General features: G+C 43.5%; 1 protein-coding gene across 2 annotated transcripts in view; it reads left to right on the top strand.

The window, feature by feature from the left end:
* The first annotated feature begins 770 nt into the window (after positions 1–770).
* The window catches only part of LOC147447275 (heterogeneous nuclear ribonucleoprotein 1-like), a 30,524-nt gene continuing 11,394 nt past the window's right edge, over positions 771–19,900 (top strand). The window contains exons 1-3 of one of the 2 annotated variants that reach the window (XM_086523125.1): positions 771–911; positions 1,018–1,316; positions 1,541–2,735. In XM_086523125.1, coding sequence (XP_086379251.1) covers positions 1,095–1,316; positions 1,541–2,735 — 1,417 coding nt within the window. In that variant the 5' untranslated portion in view covers positions 771–911; positions 1,018–1,094. The other variant, XM_086523126.1, reaches the window with a different exon arrangement.

Raw genomic sequence — 19,900 nt, 5'->3', positions numbered from 1 at the left:
GAAATGACATGTCTTCTATATATAAAGCTTCCTCAATGCATGATGCTTCTCTATCTTCTTTCCCTCCAATGAATAATAACTCATACTCAAAACAAAGTTTAAATTTATACATTCAAGCTACAAGTGTATCTAAGGGTGGGTTCACACTAGGCGGCAGAAGAAAAAAGCAAAGGGGCGTTCTTCCTCCATGGCAAAATTTAATTGGCTGGAGTTGAGGCACTCTTCCGTCGAGCCCTCCATTTTTCTTCCGACTCCCCCCCCCCCCCCGGAAGAGTTGATGGCCTCTCTCAGCCCCCTTCACTTTTTCACTTTTCCTCCTCCACACTATTCATACTAGGCGGCGACACATTTAGGAAACCTTGTGTCTTCCGCCGGTTCAATCTGAACCTTTCGCTCTCTCTTTCTCTCACTCTATTTTCCTTATTAAGAGTTCAAGAGTCATTGGAGCTTTGAGGTCTCTGGGGATCGTTCGAGTGAGGTTAAAAAAATCGGCCCCCTCCTTTCCTCTCTCTCTCTCTCTCTCTCTCTCTCTCTCGTCCCTACTAGGAGTGGTGCTCTTCACATATTTCGTTATTTGAATTGTTTTCAATTGCGTCCAGTTGGCAGCACTCTTTGAGCTTTTAAATGGCCATGGCAAAATTATTGCTCAAGGTTCTCTCTTTTTTCTCGCTCACGTATGCCTTCAATATCATCTTCATCCATCATCCTGAGCATTCACTCACGTTTCGGTTCCCTCCTCTACCGGACCTCCTACATGATACATGCCTGCACGGAGACTCAAGATCGAGGTCCGCATTGGAGCTCCATTGCTTCTTTAACACGGGAGCTGCTTGCGATCTCAAGATCACCATCGCCATTGGAACTTCACACTCTTTCAGATCCCTTCACTACACTTATCCTCCAAGATCGAGGTTGCCATTGATACGTTTCTAATTTTTTGAGACTTAGCTTTTCTCCTTGCGCTTGCATTTGAGTTCAAGATAAAAACTTGTACAGTGCTTTACCTCATCTGTGTAGTTAACGGGAGAGATCTGTCGATCCATTACATGCTCTCAGATCTAGAGCATATTCTTTCCATCTAGAGCATCTTGGAGATGGAGTCTGATGTGGGTAAGCTCTTCATTGGCGGCATCTCCTGGGAGACAACGGAGGAGAAGCTCAAGAACTACTTTAAAGCTTATGGTGAGGTTGTCGAAGCGGTGATTATGAAGGATAGGGTTACTGGAAGAGCCAGAGGCTTTGGATTTGTTGTCTTTGCAGACCCAGTAGTTGCAGATAGAGTTGTACAAGATAAGCACAACATTGATGGACGTCAGGTATTGATTTTTTTCTGTTTTCCGAGGTAGCTTAGTATGCATGTTACATGTAGATGACAGCATCCTGTGATGACAGCATCTGTGTTTGCTTATAGCTCACCTCCTTGCATTAATGCTTGTATCCATGAAAGCATCTGTGGGTTGTGATGTGGTTGAGTGTTTTTGCTCATTTTGCAGCTTTTTCTCATTAAAAGTAGAGCAGCTTCTGCTTGATTCTTGTTTAGGTGGAAGCCAAAAAGGCGGTACCTCGTGAAGAACAACAAAATGCCACCAGAAATAGCAATGCTGGCCTTGCTCCTGTACATCAAGCCAGAACCAAAAAAATATTTGTGGGTGGTTTAGCAGCTACTGTAACAGAGAATGATTTTAGAAAATATTTCGATCAGTTTGGTGCCATCACAGATGTAGTAGTGATGTATGATCATGGCACTCAGAGGCCACGTGGATTTGGTTTCATAACATATGATTCTGAAGATGCAGTAGACAGAGTATTGCACACTTCATTTCATGAACTGAAGGGGAAGATGGTGGAAGTGAAACGAGCAATACCCAAGGAAATGTCTCCTAGCCCTGTTCGCAGTACCGGGAATGCATTGGGCTCTGTCTTAAGGGGAGGTGGACCTTATGGCAGTGGTTATGGGCAGTTCAATTCGAGCCCAATAGGACCGTTTGGACATAGAATGGACAATAGGTACAATCCTTCTCCTGGGATCAATTATTCACCGTATGGACCTGTAGGTTATAGTAGTAGTCGGAGCTTTAGTGGCGCAATGAGTGCTGCTTACAATAGTCCCTATGGAGGTGCCATTCAAAGTTTTGGTCGGAGCACCAGCCATGGCTCACTTACTACCAGCGGCATGTTTGGAGGAAGTGGAGGTGGTTATGGAAGCAGTCCTGCAGGTGGTGGTTATGGTGGCATGACACCTGTGAGGAATCCTTGGAGCAGCGGGGCAGCTGGATATGGTAGTCCTAGCTTAGCCGGGGGCTATAGGCATGGTGGGGCTGCTAGCATGGCTGGCTACAGTAGTGGTATAGGGACGTGGGGATCCTCACAAATTCCCAGCAACAGTTCTGGCTTTGCCACTGGTAATGTCAACTATGGTGGTGCAGATGATGGATACAGTTCTGGCAACCTAGGCTATGGAGGACGTGGTAGTGGATTTGGCCTTTCTGGAGTCGGATACTCTGCAGGTGCTGCAAACTCTGCAACTGTGGCTCGTGAAGCTGGTTTTGGAGATCTTTACAGTAGCTTGGTGAATCAGGAGACTTCTTGGAAATCATCAGCTGGGACAGACTCTCTGAACTCAACCAGTTTTGGAGGATTAGGATTTGGAGGTTTTGGTTTAGGCGACAATAGTGGGGAGGATGCTCCTGCAAATTATAGTAGCACATATGCATCCGGAAGACAAGCTCCTCGAGGTGAGTGGTTATTTGCTTGGTACTATCATTTAAGTCCTCTATGCATTGTGTTATTCAGCATGACTGAGCATCGTATATGAAAATAAGGGTGTTTAAAGTTCAAGATCTTGACGGGATGTTTTTTCCTAGTAGAAGTTGCCAAGTTCACTCTGAAATCTGTCTATAGGGTGTCAGCTACCATGAAGTAAGATGTGGAAAGGAAGAACCAAGTATATTATAGGCATATTCTAACTGTCACTTTGTTGGTCTCATGAAGTCAAATCTAATCAGGAGCTATCTTCAGACTTTGTACAAACCTGCACCTCTTGCTCATTGGGCTGAGTAGGTTTTAGTTTATAGCTTGTTCTAATAATCTAGAATTGCAGTTTACTGCTTCAATAGTTTCAAGTTTAGGAATGAATTTTTTGTGCTGTGTCTCATGTCATTGATGTGAATGGCTTTTAAGTTAAGTTTTTGTACCCTTTAAAAAAGGGACTCATTTTATTTGGCTCATCTATGTTGTTCAGTTCCTTTTCAAATTTTTGTTGAAAACAAAATAACATGTTAATTAGTCTTTAACCTTTAGTGTCCATAGAACTAATCATTTTTCCTATGACCCCGACAAAGATCTGTCTTGACATCCAAATTTTATGAGACACAAGTGTCTCGACTATGTTTGACAAGGAACATTTACATTGGCTGCTGATTTTTGTTGGTGAGAGAATGAAGGGTCTGGTGCTCATAACAGCAACAACAAGACGGTCCTACTGGGGGTTGCCATTGTCTCACTTATGTAGCCCTTTTCTAGTTGTGCTTTGAGAGAGATTTTAAGAGATATAGAATGCGCGTATCAATCATCTCAAAAGGCCTGAAATATACACTGCTTAGAGATGTGGTAATTGCAATATGTTATAGTTCCACGAGTTCAATAATTTTAGTTCCTTCTGTAGCTCGTAAGTTCAGACCTTCCTAACCTTTTGAATTTCAATAATTTAGTTACTTGCAAACGAGCTCATGTTTAGAGTGAAAAAAGTCGTAGCTTGGAGTTCCAAAGTTGCAATTGCTCTGCTTTGTAAAAATAATAAGCTTTGCACATAGATGATTAAATAATAAGTTTTGCGAGGTCAATGTGTGTGAAAAACCTCCCCAAAGAGGGCTTCACATGTTATTTGCTGTCAAGTGTACCAATGCTATATGCACATGTGCTTGATGTGCACGTGGACGTGCTACTATGACTGAAAGCCAACCTATAAACTAGGGAATCCTAGGAAGGCATGGTCCCACACCATTATTAGCTTATTTGATGCCTAGACAGATCCATTAGATTAGTTAGAACCGCTGCATAACCGTCTTTGAATAAGTAGCTGCAATTGGGCAACTAGGGGAATAAGTTAGCAATCTACTACTTATGGTTGCGGTCACGTCATAGTTTCAGGGAATGGAAATTTTAAGGTCTCCGTTCCCCGTTTTCATTCCAATTTCCTGTTCCGAATCCCCGTTCCATGTTTCACACGTGAGTGTCCGTAACAGGGAATGTCATTTCGTGCCCGTTGTCGTTCCCCGTTCCGCAATCCGATTTCCCGTTCTGGGTAACTATGGGTCACATACCGATTGGAATTGTGAAACCTGATACGTGCAAGCATGTGTGTCTCACCCTATGTATCTTTGGAGATGCAGCTGGTGTAGATCCAATTGAAGGACACTTGGCACAGGTTATTGAGTTTCTAGGTGATTTATTTTTGGGGTAAGAAACAAAGACTCTTAGACTTTCCAAGTTCGTAGATAGTTGAGATCGGTTGGGAGGTGAAGAAGCAAAGAGTATCAAATTGGACAAGAAGGGGTGTTTGTGCTAGTGAGCCAAGACTCGAAGAGTAGCAAATTGGGCAAGTAAGGGTGTTTATGTTAGTCTGATCTGATCTCTATGTCATGTTTATCATCTGCTATGCTTGCCATTGGTATGAGAGCTTTCTTATGGGTGATGGCATTTTATGGAAAGAAGAGTAGATGGAAGAGAAGTCGACAACTCATAAGCTGGCCTTTCTCTAATTCTCCTCTTCCTTCGAGTGGGATGAGTTTCCAAAGGATATAAAGCTTTGCTTCTTGCCTTCATATTACTTGCATAGACAAGTTTCAAGCTTTGATGCAAAATGGTAAACTTGTTATGACATATGCTAATAAAGTGGTGTAGCTAGATGGACATTTGAGAAGACAGATTAGGAGCGACTCCAAGCCTTTCTCCTTAGGTTGACGACTCAAACAAGTTTGACATGAAGGCTAGAAATCGAAAGTCATTGGTAGAGGCTATTTAAGTGATGGAACTTCAAGAGATGAAAAACTTATTAGAAAAAGAAGAATTTGTGTAGAGAGATTGCGGTATTGCCTTGCCCCTCCTTTCCCCCTTGCTCATGGTTCTTGCTGTGCAACCACTCACGTATCCCAATGCAATCTGCTCTCATAGCCTCCCCGTCCATCGTTGCTTTGGCTCCCCATTGCGCCCGCTTCACCACCTCTTCCGCAAACCCTGCCTCAACTCTGCCCTTGCATCGCCTATTGCTTTCCCTCATTCTTGCTCACATTCCCACCTACTTGGGTGAGTACTTGCTCATGTAATGTTACAAAGTTACTCCCACATATTCCACAGAGACTTTGTAGAAGCCCCCCGGTCCATGTGGAGTCTTTTATTGGAAGAGAGAGCAAGCCTTGTGGTAGAGGTCAATTGGTTATATGTGACCTCTGTCATTTGCAGGATAGCTGGCACTCACCACAGTCGGTGGGTGTTTTGAAATTTACTACAAGCTTCCTTCCTAGCTGAGGTTGGCAAGCTTATTGACATGTAGATCATTGGACAAGGCTAGTACTAGATAGATTTTGAGGGGCAAGATGTGGTGCTCTTCAGATAGTCCGATGGCTCTAGGAGCTTTGTCGGCCTACTTGAGAGTCTCGACAATAGTTTTGGCTTTGTCGTGATAAGACCTGTGAGGAGGTAGAACTTTCGGTTTTGATCTGCTTCCGTTGTGTGGGTCGTTAATACCTCACCTTGCTTCCTCAGATGGGTGACCTTATTGGCTCGTTCATTGAGTTCTCAAGGACATTTGTGATAGTGGCTCGTTCATTGAGTCCTCAAGGACATTTGTGATAGTGGCTTCGATAGTGGCACGTATAGCCATCATTTTGGTCTGAGATCCTTGTACCTTTCAAAAAAGATAATACTTTCAATGGTTGGTATCAATTGGTTCAAACAAAGTTGAGTACTTGGGGTTGTCCGATCAATGTTTTATTTGTTGCCAGCATTCGATGAAGGCTTGCCCTCGTCGAAGACCTTTTCCAATGTGTAAGCCTCAAGCTTAGACTTAGCAGCAGCAGGGTTAGTAGGTGTCAACTTCCACAATTGCTCCTCAACAGACCCTAGTTGTCGATCTCGACAACACACGATGATCAGGGTGGCGGAGGTACTAGGCAACCGGGGCCGTAAGGGACTTCTTAGGTCTCGCGATGGTTAGCAGCTAGCTAAGGAGTGGGCCACTACGTGGAACCTATTTGATCGTCTTGGTTGTGGGAGTTGCCTCGTCAGGAGGCAACCTAGCCTACATAGAGTTATAGACTAACCCAATTGGCCCTTACAATAGTTCCACCTCTCTCTTTCATCGTTTTGGAGTCACTCCTGTCACGATTGTGACTATGTTGCAGTATTACATCTACTCCTAGTTGCAGATACGCAAAGTGCCATGACAAGGAGGACCCCTACGCTTTGCCCAAAAGAAGTGTCTCTTCGCCAAAAACCACACTCCTTCGACGACTGGTCACACCCCTTCGCTCTACGGGTGCGACTCTTCGCCCATTGGTTGCAGCTCTTCGCCGAAAGGATGTGTCTTTACGTATAAAATCACGTCTCTTCACCAGGAGACATGTCTTTTCATTTGTGTCTCTTCATATAAGGAGCCCTTGTATCACACATTCAATCAATCAACACAAAGTCTTCCGAGTCTTGTTTCTGTGTACAGTTCAAGTTCCTTAAGTCTTAATCATGAGTTTAAGTAATCAATGAAGGATTAGCAACTAGAATCCTTACAGTGGTATCCCGGGACCCGAAGGTTGTGAGCCTCTCACCCTTGCCGCTACACTCTACCCTCCTTCCCGGAGTTGCATGGAAGCAGAACAAAGATGGATTGCAGATTGCGATGCCGGTGTTTAACCCCCTGATGTAATCCTCTCCTGCAACCTCTACCAGACACGCACGCACCCTTTGGTGGCTGATTTGCAAGCAATTGCTTACCCGGGCTGAGATGGAGTGGTGGCCACAGATTCCCCCTTGCATGCTCCTGTGCACTTTGATGTCGAGCCAGGCCAACTAAATCGCTGGGTTGCAGTTCGTTGGAATACCTTTCGCATGGTACTTTTACCTTGCCTCTTCGCGAAAGGGAAGCATTGTACGCGTAGCCATGTACCTCCTCACTCTGCAGGCATGCCCTTTCGCAAGCAGCATGCCCTTTCATGCCCAAGGATGTGTCCTTTGACGATCGGCAAAAGCATAAGCGGCAGCAGTAAAGCAGCACTCACCAAGTGTCAGCAAATTCTCCAAGCGGCAGCCTTGGCAGCATTCTAACTTTTTACTTGCTGGCTGAATATTTACTTGCCGGCTGAGTTTTTACGCCAGGCTGTCTTACGCTGGCTGCGCTTTCTGATTACCCCTTACAATATATTAAGTCATGTGACCTGCTCACCCGCCCCAAACTTGGGTGACCGGCCAAAGAACCCAAATTTTTAAAACCCATGTGAACTCGCTCATGTGACAAATTAAAACCCCCAAATAAACCAACTTAAAAAAACAAACCCACCCGATCAAAATGAACTCCTACATTCGTTTACAGCCGGCGTTGCCCTCTCTTCCACTCTCCTGCGTTGCAGCGCCTTTTGTGCACTTTGCGCGCGCGAGCCTTTTTGCCATCATAGCCGGCGACGAATTCTGAACACTGTTCTCTTTGGGGGGGGGGAAACAAACAAACACCTCGCATCCGAAGTAGTGGTTCATTCGAGATTATTACCCGACCCCAGAGCCAGAACCCGTTCTAAACATAATTTCCGCTCCCGGAGTACCTGTTCGAGAGTTCCCTTTGAGGTGTAACCATGCTGAATTCTCAGGATGGAGGTGGTCAATATGATGACGCCCTTACTCTTATCAAGGAGCAGATGGCCACACTTTCCACAAGTCCCGCATCACTTCACACTCGCTTGGATCAGATGCAGACGCAAACAAATCCTGGAATTGTCTTACAACTTCTCGGACTACTAATGCAACATTTTCAACACCTTCTTCCGAAGCTTCAATGGATGAACCAAACGAACCAGATCCAATTGGAGAGGTAGACAATCGCGAACTTCAATTACTTTACAAAATTTTTAATGCTGCACAGAAGAAGAAGCTTGATGTTAAACTATCGGAACCATACACTGGTCGCCGCGACAAGCGCGTGCTGGAACAATGGCTATTCAAAATGGAGGTCTACTTGTCCAACACGGACTTGGTCGAGAGTAAAAAGTTGCACTTGCTAGTTCTCTGCTCAAGGACACAACATTTCTTTGGTGGCAACGATGGGTTGCTAATGGTAAACACACACCTTCTAAAGATAAATTCCGGCGTGCTATTCGCAAGGCATTCGAACTTGCCAATGCGGGTTTTCACGTCTGGTCCTCTCTTTCGCCTGAGCAAGACAGGTTCCTTGGCCACGGACGTCACAGAGTTTCAAAGGCTAACTGTGGAGATAGAGACCCTTAGTCCCTCTGATAAACTTCACAGCTTTATCGACGGACTCGAACCCAAACTGAAGGACGATGTACACAAATACAACCCTACCACTTTGGATGCTGCAATTGCCTATGTTGAGCGTCTTGGCGATAATCGGCGCCCTACACAGAATTTTGTCCCTGGTGACAGATCTTCAAACAACGCTCGCTTTTCACAGTGCGATCACAGAGATAGCTATAGCCAAAATCACCAAGATCAGTCTCAGTTCAGAGAGCAAGCAACGCAACCTTATTCAACTTCAAGGTTCTATTCTCAAGATCGACAATCTCAAAGCAAATCTTCTTCAAATGTTCCTCCACTTGATCGTGGTAAAGGGCGTGATTTTTCTCAAGATCGGCATTCCAATACTCAGCAAGGCTCTTCGTCAAATGGATCTTCGATTTCAAAGAAGGAAGGATTATGTACAATTTCGGTGTGACCATAGATGGTATCACTGTCCAAAGAAACCAATTCCGTCTAATTCGAAAAGAAATTCCAACGCCATCGAATGTTGAACAACTAAGGATAAAGAAAAATCAATGGTCAATACGATTCGTGTCTCAGAGGATACGACTATTCTTATGAAGCATGCTCAATGCAATTCTTCAATTTTGGAGCCTCCCTCAAAGCAAGTTTTGAGTGTTCTTGGAAGTATCAATGGTCGCTCCATCAATATTTTGGTAGATAGCGGATGCTCGAATAATTTCGTCAGCACTTAGATAGTTCAAGAGCTTGGTTTTCCAACTCAGAAGACATCTCACTTATATGATGTGGAATTAGCAAATGGATCAATTTTAACTTGTGATCAGACAATTTGACAATTGCAGTTTGAGATTCAAAGTTATGCAGATCAACTGGATTTCGAGGTCATGCCTCTATCTTATTACGAGATGATTCTTGGTCAGTATTGGTCATTTCAATACGATCAAGCAAATTAACTTTCGAGGACATACTATCAATTTGTTCAAAGATTGACGTGAATTGACTTTACACGGGCTTTATTATGCGGAACGAATGATTCAAGCCTCACGTGTACAAGTCAAACAACATGATACAGAGGATTATGAAGCAAATATGATCTCCCATGTAGATGTATAAATTCTAATTGATGAATTTTTTACTTCATTAACTTCTCTTGAATCAATTGTTGAAGACAAAGATGATTTCAAGCACGAAGTTTTTCCAAGTGATTCTTCGTTACCAAACAGAGATAAGGACATAGTTGCGGATTCCGAGTCTGAAGACGACGATGCTTTCTTTGATTCTTTGTTGGATGATGATATGCCAATTGCAAGTCATGAAGTAATAGTTTTTGAAGATGACTCTGAAGAATTTTGGGATTCATTATTGGACGATGATTACACTCTCAAGACAAAATCCTCTCCAGTGATTCATAAAGTTGAAGCTACCCCATCTGAAGAGTACCTTGAGAAGATTTCCTCTTCCCCAAATATTTCGCAATTATTGGAAGATTTTGAACGAGAAATCTTACATCGCATGAAGAATTTTGAAGATCAATCTCTTGTTGCAGTCAACCCGATTATGCCAGATTCCTCTAAAAAGTCTTGGAATAATGCAATGACATGGGATTTAGCAGCCAAAGCAAAAAGGTTTTGCAAGAAGCAAAGGTTCAAGACAAAGGTTTCTGATAACTCAAAGATTGAAGATTTTCAAAGATTCAATGCTTTTCTAGAGTTCTATAAACATTAGAAGTCATTTCTTTGACACGGGCTCTCATTTTAAATGGGAGGGAATGTCACGATTGTGACTATGTTGCAGTATTTCATCTACTCCTAGTTATAGATACGCGAAGTGCCATGCCAAGGAGGACCCCTACGCTTGGATGGTCACATCCCTTCGCCCAAAAGACGTGTCTCTTCGCCAAAAGCCACACTCCTTTGACGATTGGTCACACCCCTTCGCTCTACGGGTGCGACTCTTCGCCCAACGGTTGCAGCTCTTCGTCGAAAGGATGTGTCTAAAGTCATGTCTCTTCACCAGGAGACATGTCTTTTCATTTGTGTCTCTTCGTCTCCTATATAAGGAGCCCTTCTATCACACATTCAATCAATCAACACAGAGTCTACCGAGTCTTGTTTCTGAGTACAGTTCAAGTTTCTTAAGTCTTAATCATGAGTTTAAGTAATTAATGAAGGATTAGCAACTAGAATCCTTACAACTCTCTACAACCTCTATTCCCACCCTTCATCTCCTCCGTCTCCTTCATTTCTCCCTTGAGCTATTCACTTGCATTCTCATCCTTCCCCTTCCCCCTTCCTTGCAGACTCAAACTCACCCTCTCCCCCTTCCTTCTCGACAAGCGAGTCTTCCTATTTTTGCTGTCTGCTCAAACTAGGTAGCCTTTTGCATGTCGTTCATCAAGCAAGGCTCTCGTACGGGCCACCCCTTTGTGAGACTCCACACCTCAAGAAATGCAAATTCACATCTCCCTCCTCACCACAATCTGCGGAGGGGTTGGTTGACTTTGATATTAATGGACATAGAGGCAGATATCACATCCTTCTATATGGGAGTTCATATCTTCCTAATGGGAGCTAGAGGGGAGGAGGCTATTAATTCAACAATTGGCACTCTCGCCCTATCAACAAGATTGATCAATGGATAGCGTTTCTAGTTGCATGAGGATTCAGGTCTTGGCGTTCTCTCACCAATTGAGCGACTAAGGGGTGAAAAACGTGCTAAAGACCATGTGACCCGTAGCAGGTTGTTGGTTTGTTAGTCTAAATGGGTCTCACTTGAGACACTTGGATATGCACTTAATTGTTGATATGGAGAGCGTTCCTTGTCATATATTCAACTATGATTCTTGGCCTTAGGCAGGTGAATGGAGCGTAGCCTTGCAAGCATTTGGACGCGGATTACTCCTTGTCCAAGCCTCGTCGTTGTCCAAGTTGCTTTGTTGCTACAACAGCTCTATTAGCTTCCTCGTGAGGATAGTCTCGTGGAATGTCCAGGGACTGCAGTTTCTATGGAATGGTGGTCGATCGAGACAATAGTTACAAGTATGCATGTGTTATCGGAGCACCACTTGCTTGAGAGCCGCACTTTTGTTGCGATCAATTACTTGGTAGTCTATATGAGATTGTTGGTCCATTGAATTTTGTAAAATGGGTTTTCAACATAGTTACAAGGAATGGCCATTTTTAGGTCCCCGTTCCTTGTTCCCATCCCAATTTCCCATTCCGGATTCCCAAACCATGTTTTCAGACGTGAGTTTTCGAAACAAGGAATGTCATTTCATGCATGTTGCCATTCCTCGTTCCCCATTTCGATTTTCCGTTCCAAGTAACTACGGTTTTCAAGAAGATGTATATATATCTATTGTGGATTAATTGAGGCATGACATTGTGGATGTAACGGGACGGGCACCACGTGGCAACGGAAAAGAACAGACTGAACAACTTTAAGCACTTCAAATAACAACTGAACTAAAAGAGATGCACGACACACGAGACACGGAGTGGCAGAGTTCCATCCCAAGGGAGCACTAGCCCCAAACCTTGGCGTCCCTTTCTGTATTTCTTTATATTGCTTCAACTCAGTACAAGCTGGTACTCCACGCCTTGCACCTTCACTCGGAAGCGACGAGCCCATGGCACATATTTAAAGACCCTTGGCTTATGAAAAGCAGTTACGTGAAAAGCTTCAAACTCAAAAGCAACTGGTTCAAAAGCTGCCGACGTGTTTTGCGGAAATTTGTACAACTGTCACGTCATCAGCGTAAAATGCGAAAATCGGTACAAGTGTCACATCAGCATGTCAATGCGTTTTGCGGGATGTCCGTATAGCTGCACGTCATCATGCTCCATGCGATTCTTCTTTTTGTGTTTGTGTGTGTGTGTGTGTGTGTGTGTGAGTGGATCTTGCTTTATCTTTAGGTCACTTGGGCCCCATTGGACGAGGTCCCATAAGTTGGTGGGAACTTCTCCTTCTGATTCTGCTTGTCACAAACGGGAGCGCATAGCAATATCAAATATACTCGGATAAATAGAATTTATCACTTAATATTGAAGCCAAAGGATATAGAGAGAAATAGATAGAGAGAGAGAGAGTGAGAAGATCGACATAGTACTGGGACCAGAAGATGGGTTGGTCCCCCCCCTTAAAGAGAATTCTTTATTAGGGAGAATCTTTTTACAAGCACAAGAACCGGAGAAAACCCCTCCGTTCTAATTCTCTGACTCGATGGTCGTTCCTTCCCGTAAGGGAAATCCGAGAGACGAGCTCTCAATCCTTTTTCCGTCTGTACTCGGAGTTAGACTCCGTAGACAATTTTCGAATTCCGTTTCCGGAATTCCCAAGCGTAGGCCGAAGCCTTCTCGTTTTTCCTTCGCGATGAAGTACTTGCAAACACACACGCAAACACGCGACAACAATTCGTATGGCGAATCCACAATAGATACTTGTCGCTCTTGCGCGGGAAAAGCGACTTCCGTTCTTCGTAGTCTTGCGCGATCTCTCGCGTCTTCTAGCGGCAGAGTCTTCTCTTGCTGGCGTTGGTAACCTTCTTTCAGTGAGGGCATGTGGTGCTTTTATAGCTCCTTGGCCACGACAAGAATAGCTGCTCGCGTAGAGATCGCGGCCGTTTTTTTAATTTTTATTTTTAAAAATTTCAATTTTTTTAATCATTTTTTTTTCCGCTGTTCTATTAGAAAAAGAGAAAGAGAAAACGCTGGCTGATCTGTTGTCTTATTTATTGGATGGCTGTCCACTTATTAAATGGGCGGCCAGCGTATTTTAAAAATAGTCTGAATCTGTCCAAAAACTCAATAAAACCTTATAAGTTAAAAACAATACTTTCACAGCACTTCCCAGGCGTCCCTGGATGCAACCACATGCACAAATGCAATGCAGACATAGATTCCTCGCGGGAAAGCCTTTGCTCTTCCCGGAAAACTCGTTCAAATTTTTCGCTTTTTAAGAAAAGCTTCTCAGAACCCATCTTTATTCTTGTGCTTGCGTCTTTACGCGTATTCCTCTTTCCAGTTCGGATTTCCTCTCGACTATGGATATTCCCTTTTCGATGCACCCGTCACCCACCTTGTGACGCATTAGGAATACCCATCACCTAGTCCTTTCCTACCGAACTTACGGTACAATCCCCTTCACGATGCTCTATGTCACCCATCCTATGACGCATCAGAGATGTCCGTTCCTGGATGGTCGGATACTTCTTACTGATGCTCCCTGTCACCCATCCGTTGTGACGCACCAGAAGTACCCGTTCCTGGTGGCCTTACAGATATTCCCTTTCATAGTGCTCCTGTCATTACTTTGAATGATGCACTAGGGATACTCTGTACTCGGATGTCTCCAATGAGAAATACCCTCTCACTTAAAATTCCAATAATTCATTTATAATTATTTTCTTGGTGTTCCAAGTGAGAAAACCCTCTCACTTATAAATCCAATAATTCATTCAGAATTATTTTTCTATCAAATATAGCCAATTTAGCAACATCCCTCTCACTTATAAACAGTTGTCCTCAACTGTAGAGGTCAAACTGAATTGCTGGGGAGAAACCGGAAAATTTCAAATCTTGCTCAATGGTGAGTTGAGCTGGTCCTTTCTCAAAAGAGAACTTAAAAATTAAACTAAACAGAAATTCAATAATTCAATAATTCAATACTTACCTTACCGGTTCATGTCCTTCCTCTAGTACCTCGAGGATATCCTTCACCAATCATCAAACTAACGAGCCATGTAAGAACTCATCATTCACGTCTTTTCAACAGACCGGAAGTTTTCCTTATCCGAGAATCTGTTCGCTCAATTCCACCTTCTCAATCCCGAGAAGAATAGAAATCAATCTAGGTCTTTGTCCTTGCACATAACCTTGCGCAAAAAGACGCTCAAGAGAGTATAACAAACTCTTGTCCAGTTCCTTGGCATATGTCTGCATCTTCGTGTGTTATCCATGTACCCAAAGGTGTATATAAGTTTCAATGAGTCTGGGACATTACCTTCCTTTCGTAAGATCCTTAGAACGAAGACGCTAACCTGTCGATCCCTTGGCTCAATCTTAGAGCAAAACCCGCTCATCAAATAAACTAGGATTTTAATCCTTGGATTCCTCGATCATAGGCTGTAGTCGTCGCTTGTTCCTTCCCTCGTAAAGAGAGTATTCCTTTGTGCGAAAAGCACTACCATATCTTCCCTTACCGGTCAGGGGGTGTGGGCTTAAAGAGTACTCAAGCTTCATGAAAGCTTTTCTTTGCTTGAAAGCTTAGAATGGTTCCTTCATAATTTCCTACCCGCAATAACAGGTAATTTGTTGGAGAACTACCGGATACTAGATCAATCATGGACCTTCCAGATGATTAAGCAAAGCAGTTCATCGTATAAAACAATGTTTTGACTCAACCTTACTCTCATAAACACTCGAGAGTGATTGTCCTGGTTAGACACGTGCATATCTCGTGCATAAAAGCAATATGCAGTTGATGAGTTCCTCAAAGATTTAACTTTGATTAAAGACCTACCCTCTCACTTAAAGTTTGAGGGTCTTCTATTCAAAAACGCAGGAGTTAGATTGAATTCCCTTACTCCAAACTTTCTCCGGATAGCAACGTATCCTTCGAGGAGAGGTAACAAAAATTCGTTGTTTCTGTGTTCAATGGTTCTCGTCCCACTGCGGGGATTGTATTCTATCTACATCAAGGTGTACACTTTCAACTTTTATTGTTGACTCCACCATCTGCTGTAAAGTATCTTGCAGATGGGTTTACAAAATTCGGGCAAAAGTCCTTCGTTAAATTTGTTCATCTTTCCTTCCTCAGAGAGGATCAAGAATGGAGCTACCTTGGCAAGAGTGAACCACTACTTGCTTTGACTCGCTTGTGTTCCTATTAGGCAAACCGATCCCAATCTTCTTGGATGCGTTTCTCAAAGCATAGAGGAAAAAAATTTGTCGGAGAATTCAGCCTTGAATTGAATCCAAGTCTTGTTGTAAGTTCCTTGCAGAGCTTTGGTATACCACCAAGTACTTGCAATCCCCTTGAGGTGTTTGGTCACATGCCTCATCTTCGACGCTTTTTCAGAAATTGCCGTTTGCACAGGTAACTTCAAACTTGTCGAATCAAAGCGGTAGCTTTCGGGGCATCTTCACTTCCGTCAAAAGTATCAAACTTGACTGGAAGTGTTCCTAGGTCTAGAGACCTTCTTCATATCCTTCCCGAAATGACGGGATTTCATGGCTATAGTTCTGGATTGACGTCATGGTTATTTTCTCGATTCTGAAGGATCTCGAGCATTCCGCTCCTTGGATTCTCTAGGTTCTTGAGCATCATGCTCTTGTCGCCTTCTTAGAGAATCCCAAGTCTTGTGTCGACTTCTTGCAGAGAGAATTTTTTTTTTTCCAACTCTGCGAGCTTTTCCTGCACGGCTTAGGGTTCCGCCTGCTGACTTCTCTCTTGGCTTGTCATGGCTTCTTCCCATATCTTCCCAGAGTCGTCGTCCTTTACAGAAAAAGAGAGGAGACCATGCTCTGATACCACTGTCACAAACGGGAGCGCATAGCAATATAAAATATACTCGGATAAATAGAATTTATCTCTTAATATTGAAGCCAAAGGATATAAATATATATATATATATATATATATATATATATATATATATATATATATAGAGAGAGAGAGAGAGAGAGAGAGAGAGAGAGAGAGAGAGAGAGAGAGAGAGAGAGAGAGAGAGAGAAGATCGACACAGTACTGAGGACCAGAAGATGGGCTGTTCCCTCCCCTTAAAGAGAATTCTTTATTAGGGAGAATCTTTTTACAAGCACAAGAACCGGAGAAAACCACTCCGTTCTAATTCTCTGACTCGATGGTCGTTCCTTCCCGTAAGGGAAATCCGAAAGACGAGCTCTCAATCCTTTTTCCGTCTGTACTCGGAGTTAAGACTCCGTAGACAATTTCCGAATTCCGTTTCCGGAATTCCCAAGCGTAGGCCGAAGCCTTCTCGTTTTTCCTTCGCGATGAGGTACCTGCAAACACACACGCAAACACGCGACAACAATTCATATGGCGAATCCACAATAGATACTTGTCGCTCTTGCGCAGGAAAAGCGACTTCCGTGCTTCGTAGTCTTGCGCGATCTCTCGCGTCTTCTGGCGGCAGAGTCTTCTCTTGCTGGCGTTGGTAACCTTCTTTCAGTGAGGGCATGTGGTGCTTTTATAGCTCCTTGGCCACGGTACGAATAGCTGCTCGCGTAGAGATTGCGGCCGTTTTTTTTTTTTAAAAAATAAAAATTTTTCCATTTTTTTTTTCGCTGTTCTGTCAGAAAAAGAGAAAGAGAAAACGTTGGCTGATCTGTTGCCTTATTTATCGGATGGCTGCCCACTTATTAAATGGGCGGCCGGCGTATTTAAAAAATAGTCCGAATCTGCCCAAAAACTCAATAAAACCTTATAAGTTAAAAACAATGCTTTCACAGCACTTCCCAGGCGTCCCTGGATGCAACCACATGCACAAATGCAATGCAGACATAGATTCCTCGCGGGAAAGCCTTTGCTCTTCCCGGAAAACTCGTTCAAATTTTTCGCCTTTTAAGAAAAGCTTCTCAGAACCCATCTTTATTCTTGTGCTTGCGTCTTTACGCGTATTCCTCTTGGATATCCCCTTTCCGATGCATCCATCACCCACCTTGTGACGCATTAGGAATACCCATCACCTAGTCCTTTCCTACTGAACTTACGGTACAATCCCCTTCACGATGCTCTATGTCACCCATCCTATGATGCATAAGAGATGTCCGTTCCTGGATGGTCGGATACTTCTTACCGATGCTCCCTGTCACCCATCCGTTGTGACGCATCAGAAGTACCTGTTCCTGGTGGCCTTACAGATATTCCCTTTCATAGTGCTCCTGTCATTACTTTGAATGACGCACTAGGGATACTCTGTACTCGGATGTCTCCAATGAGAAAAACCCTCTCACTTAAAATTCCAATAATTCATTTAGAATTATTTTCTTGGTGTTTCAAGCAAGAAAACCCTCTCACTTTATAAATCCAATAATTCATTCAGAATTATTTTTCTGTCAAATAAAGCCAATTTAGCAACATTGCTTCTAAGGGTTTAGGCCCCTCGACCGGGATGTGCAGGTTGGCTCCGTTCTTCAGTGGCTTGACACGTTAGCAGTTTGTGACAGTGGATAGAGGTGTCATTGCTCACTATGTGCTTTCGGAGTGAATGGATTGGCATGTTGAATATTCGTTTATGCTTCGAATCATGCGTGTGCTCAGGGATTTTTTTGGATTGCGATAGTTGTTGCCTTGCTAGGTTTGGATCATTGATGGGTTTGGGAGGGGGGAACTTCTCCTTCTGCTGCTTCCAAGGGTTTAGGCCCCTCTTCCTGGATGTGCAAGTTGGCTCCGTTCTTTAGTGGCTTGACACGTCAACGGTTTGTGACAGTGGATAGAGGTGTCAATTTGCTTGGCAGGCTTAATGGCTCACTTTGTGCTTTCAAGGTGAATGGATTGGCATGTTGAGTATTCGTTTATGCTTCCAATCATGCATGTGCTCAGGGATTTTTTTGGATTGCGATAGTTGTTGCCTTACTAGGTGTGGACTATTGATGGGTTTGGGAGGGGGGAAGGGGGAGGGGGGGGACTTCAACATGCTTGAGGACCCATCCGATAGGGTGTGAGCTGGCCACACCCGTGATGCAGTGAGCTTGCATCATGGGTGAGACTATGCATGACTCTAAGGTGGTTTGAGGAATGGTACCACTTATGCAACAATAGGTTTGATTTATCCTACTCTAATCGGTGCCAAACTTTTCGTGTATTGACTGTTTACTTTGAGCGACCTTTGTTTGGTTATTTTGATCATTGAGGAGGGAGAGAGGAAGGTGAGCCGAGCACTTCGACTTTCTAAGAGTGTGCTTTTAGATGAAGATTTATCGACAATGGAGAAAATTTGAAAGACAGCAATAGGCATGGATGGGGATGCAACACAAAGTGTAGTGGTGGGGATGGCAGAGTTGAGTAGTCTTTCATGAGTCTGTCCATGCCCGGTTGATTGATTGAGAGAGAGAGAGAGAGAGAGAGAGAGAGAGAGAGAGAGAGAGAGAGAGAGAGCTTGGCCAAGCCAGACAAGAGATTAGGGAGCATCAGCAACCTTTGAAAACTATGCATCAAAGAAATTTATGAAAGATTACATATGTTGTCTTTGCGATTGAAAAATTACATAATTAGACATGTGTTCTTGTGTTTATAGAACCATGATTGATTATACATATTGCTATCCCTAAGTGGGGAAGTACAAATGGCCATTGACATACTTGAAAAGCATGAAGGACTGTATCCTCGAAGCTTCTATGATGGATCGCGGAAATAGCCAAGACGAGGGGCTTCCTACACAATGCATCTTCCAGTAAATTTTTTTGTCCCTGAACATTGACAATGTGGAAGTGAAACTTTGACAAGATGTTACTGACCGCATCTGCTTTTCCGAAAGTTGCTTTTGTGACAAGAGGTAGCGTAGACTCTGATGATCTGTAAAAACTGTGAAATCGGCTCCGAGTAGATAATGCCGCCGCTGTGTAAGAGCATGGATCACTGCCAATAACTCTTTCTCATAAATCTAGGCTACCAATTCTGGCCTTGAAAACATTCTGCTTTCATGAGCAATCACATGGCCTTCTTGCTTCAAGACTGCTCCTAGACTACGACCACAAGCGTCACAATAAACTTCGAATGGCTTTTGCAAATCTGGCAAAGCCAACACTGGTTCAGTAGTCAATTTTTCCACGAGTGTCTGAAAAGCAGTCACCTTTGTCGGTCCCCACGAGAAAGGGACTCCTTTCCGAGTCAATAAGTACGAAGGCGAAGCTATCTTTGCAAACTTTCTAATGAACCGCTGATAGCAAGAGCACAAGCCCAAAAAGCTTCGTGAACATTCTTTAAGTTGGGCGAATCGTGGATAGTCTCAATTTTGGCCGGGTCCATCTATACTCCTGCTGCTGAGACGATGTGTCCCAAGAAGTGTATCTCCGATAAGAAAAACTCGCTCTTTTTGGCATCAATAACCAATCTATGATCGCGCAATGCCTGAAAGACCTGTAGCAGATGATGCCGGTGCTCCGCTTCATTCTTGGAGAAAACTATAATATCATAAAAGAAAGTGCCCACAAAAGATCAATGCTCTCAGAAAATCCTATCCATCATTCGGTTGAAAGTTGCTGGAGCATTTGTAAGTCCAAAGGGCATTACCAAAAATTCGTATAAACCAAAACTTGTCTGAAAGGCTGTTTTGTAGACATCTCCCGGAGTGATTATGATGTGATGATATCCGCTTTTCAAATCAATCCTGCTGAAATAAGAGGATCCCTGAAGTCTGTCAAGAATATCATCGCTCCTTGGAATCATGAACCTCTTC

Source organism: Adiantum capillus-veneris, chromosome 11 (genome assembly GCF_014529385.1).
Source record: "Adiantum capillus-veneris isolate H3 chromosome 11, ASM1452938v2, whole genome shotgun sequence".
Lineage (NCBI taxonomy): Eukaryota > Viridiplantae > Streptophyta > Polypodiopsida > Polypodiales > Pteridaceae > Adiantum > Adiantum capillus-veneris.
Note: the sequence above shows the minus strand (reverse complement) of the source record. Positions and strands in the feature narration are given on the sequence as shown.